The sequence below is a fragment of the Rhincodon typus genome, chromosome 4, assembly GCF_021869965.1.
Source record: "Rhincodon typus isolate 14 chromosome 4, sRhiTyp1.1, whole genome shotgun sequence".
Taxonomy (NCBI): domain Eukaryota; kingdom Metazoa; phylum Chordata; class Chondrichthyes; order Orectolobiformes; family Rhincodontidae; genus Rhincodon; species Rhincodon typus.
In genome coordinates this window covers 71,914,309-71,921,547 of record NC_063335.1, presented here as the reverse complement: position 1 = coordinate 71,921,547, position 7,239 = coordinate 71,914,309, and the positions used below count along the sequence as shown (strand labels likewise).

The window sequence follows — 7,239 nt, the reverse complement described above, 5'->3', positions numbered from 1 at the left end:
TCAGCACCAGAGGGTGAAAGAGGGATGGGCTCTCGGCGTTGAAGAGGGCTTGAGTTTGAATCGGGTGAATGCAGGGTTGGCTCGAAGGTGGTGACGGGTTTCGGATCTGGGGGAAAGTGTGGGGCCTTTACAGCAGGGTGAATGGTGTTTAGTTCCAGGGAGCTGTCACGTTACGGTCTGTTCGGGTAACTTTTCCTGAGTAACTATTTTCATAGTTTTATCGGAATCCTTCGAATTTTCCGATTTGAAAGGAGATTTTCGGAGAGTTCCAGGGAACAGAGGAATCCCGCAGGGTCCCCAGGCCCAACTCCATCTCCGCTGGAATAACAACCGTGTGTCCATCGGAAAATCTGGATGGTGTTTACTCCAAGTTCGAGGTCACTCGAACCTGAAAAACATTTCTCACCCAGGCTATGTGTTTTTTTTTGTGAATATATCCCGAAGTACAAACAGATTCACAGTGAATCGGATGACACAAACTGGCCCAGATCGCAGGCGGTGATTTCTGTCGATAATTCGCGATGAAGAGGGAGCCTTTGGATCGCGCGCTGTCAGGAGGCGGTGACCTCTGACCGCGGGTTCAACCCTCCTCGGGTCACGGGTCACAGGTCAGACGGGGGTGGGGAGGTGAACCACTTCCGGGAGCGGATGGCGGCTGCTGTCTCGTCCGTGCGGAGAATGGGGAGCGGTTTCACCTTCATCGGTGAGTGAGTGAATTCACAGAGAGAGAGAGACTCCCCCCAAACCCGTCTCTCGCCCCTCAATGTCCCCGAGACCTGCCGCCGACAGTGGGGCACATGTGCCAGTACCGGGCCGGTAGAGGCCGCACTTCCCCCGGACCGATCTATGGCCCTTGGAAACCTCACTGCCTCCCCCCACGTCTGCGCCTCACCGTTCACCATCCTCCCAGTCTGCAACCCCCCACCCAGCCAGGAGTGAAGAACAATATTTATAGAAAGTGACAGTGAGGCATAGGTACAAGATAATAATAATAGATCAAGTGAATGTGTTGGATGCTCAGAAGGAAATAGAAGGTGCCTAGAGAGACAATCATTTAAGTCCTGAAGTATGTTCACTTGAGGTGTACCATGCAAGAGAATACTAGGAAAGTTAGCATGCAGCTTGATGCTGAAGGTATAATTCTGCTCACCTTTCCCACGGTCCTGAAGTCCAGAAGGTTGGAGACACCACTGTCCTGTTGCTAATTTCCTTGCTCAAATCAAACATGCCTACTTGGTTGGAAAGGTTGTCCTCTTCCTCCTATCCTTGAGAGCTCACCTCATTACGATCCATCAGATATCACTCCAGGACATATGGGAAGAGTGAGAATTGTGGGTAGCAGCTTTTCCAAGTGCCCTCTTCATTCCTGTAGTTAATACAACATAAAGTGCCCCAAGTACTGAGGATGTAGTCTGTTCCAGCCTGTGCCATCTTTGTCCCTTTCATAAGAAGTTCTTCCTTTGACAGCTCAAATGTTTCATCCTACAATGTTCCCTGATTAACTGGGGAATGCAAAGGTGAGGTATAACTGAGTTGAAGAGCTTTCTATTCAGGTTCCTGACCTACTACTGTTTCCACCATTTGAACAGTGACTTGGGAGGTAGTGGTAATGTCACTAGACTATCCATCCAGCCCCCCATGTGAAATCCCTGGGGAAAAAGGTTTGAATTCAACCATGGCAGGTGATGAAATTTGAATCCATAAAGAGCTGTTCTAATCATGACTATTTAGCCACTGTCAATTAGTCATAGAGTCCTAGAGATGTACAGCATGGAAATAGATCCTTCAGTCCAATTCATCCATGCCGACCAGACATCCTAAATTATTTTAGTTCCATTTACCAGCATTTGGCCCATGGCCCTCTAAACCCTTCCTATTCATGTATCCGTCCAGATACCTTTTAAATGTTGTAATAGTACCAGCCTCCACTACCACTTCTTACCATATATACACCACCCTCGATGTGAAAAAGTTGTCCATAGGTCCCTTTTAAATCATCCCTCTCTCACATTCAGCCCATGCCCTCTAGTTTTGCACTCCGCTACCCTGAGGAAAAGACCTTGGCTATTTACTCTATCTGTGCCCCTCATGATTTCACAAACCCATATAAGGTCACGTCTCAGCCTGTGATGCTCGAGGGGAAAATAGCCCCAACTCCTATTCAGCCTCTTCCTAAAGCTCAAACCCTCCAACCCTGGCAACATCCTTGCAAACTTTTCTGAACCCTTTCAAGTTTGACACATCCTTCCTATTATTAGGGAGACCAAAATTGAATGCAGTATTCCAAAAGTCAGCTCATCAATGTCCTGTATAACCGCAATATGACCGACCAACTCCTATGCTCAGTGCTCTGACCAATAAAATTGTTGTAAAAACCCATCTGGGTTCACTAATGCCCTTTTAGAGAAGGAAATATGCCAGCCTTCAATGGTCTGGCCATTACATGACTGTGAACTACCCTTTGAGCAATTTAGGGTGGGTAATGACTACAGGATAAACCAGCGATGAATGAATTTATTTTACCAAAAAAAAGTTGGAAAATTCCACCCGTTGTCCTGTCTGAATCAACTGACTGACTTGAGAGTACAATTAATGCTTCGAACTAGGAAGCAGAAAGATGAATCATTCTTGTTCTTGGTTGTTAACTGGTAACTACTGTAAGAGACTAATAACAATATCAGACTTGATTGAATTCCAGTCCTAGCCCCACACTTCAGGGAACACAAGTTGAGTTAATGCAGTACCTCTGATCTTTCACTGCACTATTAGTCAGTATGTTTAAGGAAGAGGGCAACACATTTAAAACACTTGAAAGTGGTGAAATATTTATCACTTCAGATCATTGCGATTTTGTTTTTGGACACAGCTTTATTATATTTTTTGTAGCAGTCTTCTCTCTAAAATTATGAGATCTTAGAACATTGAAAAAAGACTGCAAGTTAGTATATATCAAAGGTTTAGCTTGTTTGATTTACAGCTGGCCTAGTTTTCCACCATGAATGGGAAATTATGTGCAATGTGAATCAAATATACAGCATTGAACTGTATGTCATGTTAAAATTTAACCTATTGTAAAAACTATATCTCTTACTGTATTTTTGATTATGAACTGAAATGGGGAACATAACTGTTTTTAAAACCAAAGATAGTCGAAGGATTGCTGCATTTTTTTATAAGCAAGAATACAAGGAGAGCTAGCCATTGGATACAGAATGGCCTCAAAGGTGGGAGACCGAAGGTGGTGGTGGAGGGTTGCTTTTCAGACTGGAGGCCTGTGACCAGTGATGTGCCTTAAGGATCGGTACTGGCCCACTGCTTTTTGTCATTTATACAAATGACTTGGATGTGAACACAGGACGGGTGGATAGTAAGTTTGCAGATGACACCAAAATTGGTGGTGGTGTGGCCAGCCAAGAAGATTACCTCACAGTACAAAAGGACCTTGATCCGATGGGCCAATGCACTGAGGTGTGGCTGATGGAGTGTAATTTAGATAAATGTGAGGTGGGGTAAGGTCCTGGGGAGTGTTGCTGAACAAAGGTACCTTGGAGTGCAGGTTCATAGTTCCTTGAGAGTAGAGTCGCAGGTAGACAGGATAGTGAAGAAGGTATTTGATATGCTTGCTTTTATTGGTAGTACATTGAGTATAGGAGTTGGGAAGTCATGTTGTGGCTGTACAGGACATTGGTTAGGCCACTTTTGGAATACTGCATTCAGTTTGGTCTCCTCTCTACTATAGGAAGAATGTTGTGAAACTTGAAAGGGTTCAGAAAAGATTTCCAAGGATGTTGCTAGGGTTGGAGGGTTTGAGCTATAGGGAAAGGCTGGATAGGCTGGGACTATTTTCCTTGGAGCATCGGAGGCTGAGAGGTGACTTTATAGAAGTTTATAAGACCGTGAGCATAGATAGGGTGAATAGCTAAGGTCTTTTTCCCAGCATGGGGTGTCCAAAACTAGAGGGCATAGGTTTAAGGTGAGAAGGGAAAGATATAAAAGGAACCTAAGGGGCACCCTTTTACACAGAGAGTGGTGCTTGTGTGCAATGAGCTGCCAGAGGAAGTGGTGGAGGCTGGTACAATTATAACATTTAAAAGGCATCTGGATGGGTATATGAACAGGAAGGGTTTAGAGGGACGTGGGCCAAATGCTGGCAAATGGGACTAGATTATTTTAAGATATCTAGTCAGCATGGATGAGTTGGCGAAGGATCTATTTCCATGCTGTACAGCTCTATGACTCTAAGTAATCTGATTCATTCTAAGTACTGTTTGCACAGTTGCTTTTTCAAGTAGTTGTGGAAATCTAGTTTGCAGACAAGTTAGAGCCAAAGGATGTGTATGATTGGAGCTTTGGCTGGTAACAAGTAGCTGATTGGTCTGTAGACAAGGGACCAGTTGTCAATAACAGAGCCTTCTGCCTTCCAACATATGGGATTGGCTATAAAGTGGCTGAACGACTTGGCAGCATGAATGTTTGGGAGAAGCAACTGGGGCTCTGCAAAAGCAAAATTTGCCTCTTTTCTCTGCAGCAAAAAACTACTTTAATCCAGAAGGAACCCAGTTTATTTCTCCTTTCCTGTTGCTTCAACCTGTGAATTCTAATTGATAAGTCAAAGACCTTTTATGAGTGTGAACCAGTCACCCTGTACTGTCTGCAAACAAATGAAAATAGTTGCAGAAAGAAAACTGGTAGGCAGTGTTCTCATCAGCAAAAGGATCATCGCAGAAAACCCTGTGGACAGGAACCACTGAACCATCTTTCCTTCCACCCATAATACCCATTTTTTTCTCTCCCTGTATGTGTGTGTTGAGGGGAAGTTTATAAGGCAGTTTGAATTTCAGCTAGTAGATTTATATGCCAAAGGTTCATGATTGTTTACGTGTAGCAAGAATTTACTTGTAAAGAACGCCTGGATGGGCTGGGAGATTTTTTCATGTAGGAGGTTGAGACGTGACTTTATATAGAGATTTATAAGATCATGAAGGGTTAATGGTAGGTGCCTTTTCCCTAAGATGGGGAATTTCAACACTAGGGAAACATATTTTTAAGGTGAGAGGAGAAAGATTTAAAAAAGATATGAGGGGCAAATTTTTACAGAGGGTGGTTTGCGTGTTGAACGAACTTCCTGAGGAAGTGGTGGATGCCGGCACAGTTGTAACACTTAAAAGACACTAAGATAATACATGAATAGGAAAGATTTGGCAGGATATAGGCCAGGAGCTGGCAGGTGGTACTAGTTTAGTTTGGGGTTATGGTTTGGGCGTGGATTGGTAGGACTGATGGGTCTGTTTCCATGCTGTATGACTCTATGCCTCTAAGTAGTCATCCTCTTTAAGTACAGAAACTTGGTCTATACCTTGTCAACCTGGGTAAGTTGGGGGATTGTGTGTTCTTCTCTAAAATCTTCAACTTTTGTGATAACTCTCAGAATAGTGGGGCTTGATTTCCAGCATGCTCCCCCAATGAAATGTAACACGTACTGAATAGAAGTTGTGGCGCTTGCCTTTCAGAAGGGAAATAGAAACACTTGTATTTTTATACACCTTTCATGACCTCGGTGTTCTATAACATTTTATAGCCATTGAAATGCCTTCAAAGTGTAGGTAGCATGTCACGGCCATCAAGCGTCTCTGTGTGGTCAGTGAACTGTGAATTAAGAATCTTTTAGATTTGATTTGTATTACAATTTTTTTTAAAAAGCAGCAAAGTTTTAGCTTTAAACAACATTTAAGATTAGTTTGTTACAATATTGCTGAAAGTTAAGTAAAAAATATGGTAGTTTTTAGATAAAATACAGATACAAAGATTAAGCATAAGTAGGGATAAATGATACCCCTAAAATGAAAGCCAGTTCTGCTTATTAGCATTGCAGGCTCATTATTTGAAAACTTCTCGTTCCAAGGTGAAGGACACTTCAGAAAATATTAGTTTTTCAGTAGCATTCGTTCCTGTAATGGTTCATAATGCTGTGTCACCAAATCTCAAATTTGTTACTGTGCTGTAGCTCTAAATGCGTAATGGAATCTCACAGATCCATTCATAGTACAAAAATAAATATCACTTCTCACTTTTTAAAAATCATAATAGATCTTCTATTTTTATGAATGTAAAATAACTTACCTTGATTTTCTCAGATTTTCCGTTTGTGTGTATCCTTTCTCTTGTCTGCAGTTCGTTTAATTGTCTTTATTTCTTATTAATCACTTCAGTTTCTTTAATTTTTTAAACAGACATTGGAATAAACTTGACAGATCCAATGTTTCGTGGGATTTATCGTGGCTCGCGGAAACATCAAGGTAAATCTTGACACATAACTACAATTAGTTTACATTTTGTTAAAAGAACAAGACTCTAAACCTTTGTGAAATTCTGTTGTATGTCCATGCACAGAATGCTAATATACTTAAAGTGTTATTTTGATTAGACACGACCGAACCGTGAAATTTTATATGTAAACAGTAAGTTAAACTTCTGATCCCTTTAATGGGCATTAATGAGCTCTGATTTCATGTTAATCTATTGACTTGCTGTAAGGAGTAAGGTGGTTTGGGGTTAGATTTATTTAGTGCTGTTGGCATAGCTCCAGGACTGACTATGTCAAATGATAAGGGTTAAATATTTTCAGCCGTTTAATAGACTTCCCGCACCTCTTTTGTTTAGGATACAATTGCTTGTGAAATTTTCCTTTTTGCGGCATTAGAGGGAAGAAAAAAAGTGCTAATTCAGTTCTAGTGTGCTGGCACTAATGCTCATGGAGTGACTCCTAGTGGTAGTAAGGGTATTCTAACTCTTTGTATAGGTTTAGTAAGTTCAATTTTTCTTGCAAAATCCTAATCCAACAAAGTAATATTACAGTTGCTAACAAAGTTTGTTTCTAAAGACATAATCTAATTCAAAAGTTCTGCATTTAAAAGAAACAATTTACACAGAGGCAAAAATACCGAAAATATGAATTTCATCCAGTGCAAAGACAACATTAAAATAGCCTTTTAGCTTTTTAGTTTTTTTTGGTTTGTTTGTACAAGATTCTTTCAAATATTCTGGATATTCAGTTAAAGCTATGATTGGAGATGGTGTTGTATAACTTCTAAACATTTATTGTTGCTGTTGACAAAATATACCACATGCTATTAGGGATAACAAGGTGTAGAGCTGGATGAACACAGCAGGCCAAGCAGCATCAGAGGAGCAGGAAGGCTGACGTTTCGGGCCTAGACCCTTCTTCAGAAAAACTTTTTT

At 41.4% G+C, this 7,239-nt stretch overlaps 1 protein-coding gene across 1 annotated transcript in view; it reads left to right on the top strand.

The window, feature by feature from the left end:
* Window positions 1-500: 500 nt before the first annotated feature.
* tatdn1 (TatD DNase domain containing 1) overlaps window positions 501-7,239 on the top strand; it is a 38,801-nt gene continuing 32,062 nt past the window's right edge. The window contains exons 1-2 of the mRNA XM_048596130.1: window positions 501-703; window positions 6,231-6,300. Coding sequence (XP_048452087.1) covers window positions 649-703; window positions 6,231-6,300 — 125 coding nt within the window. The 5' untranslated portion in view covers window positions 501-648. The remainder of the gene's footprint in view (window positions 704-6,230; window positions 6,301-7,239) is intronic.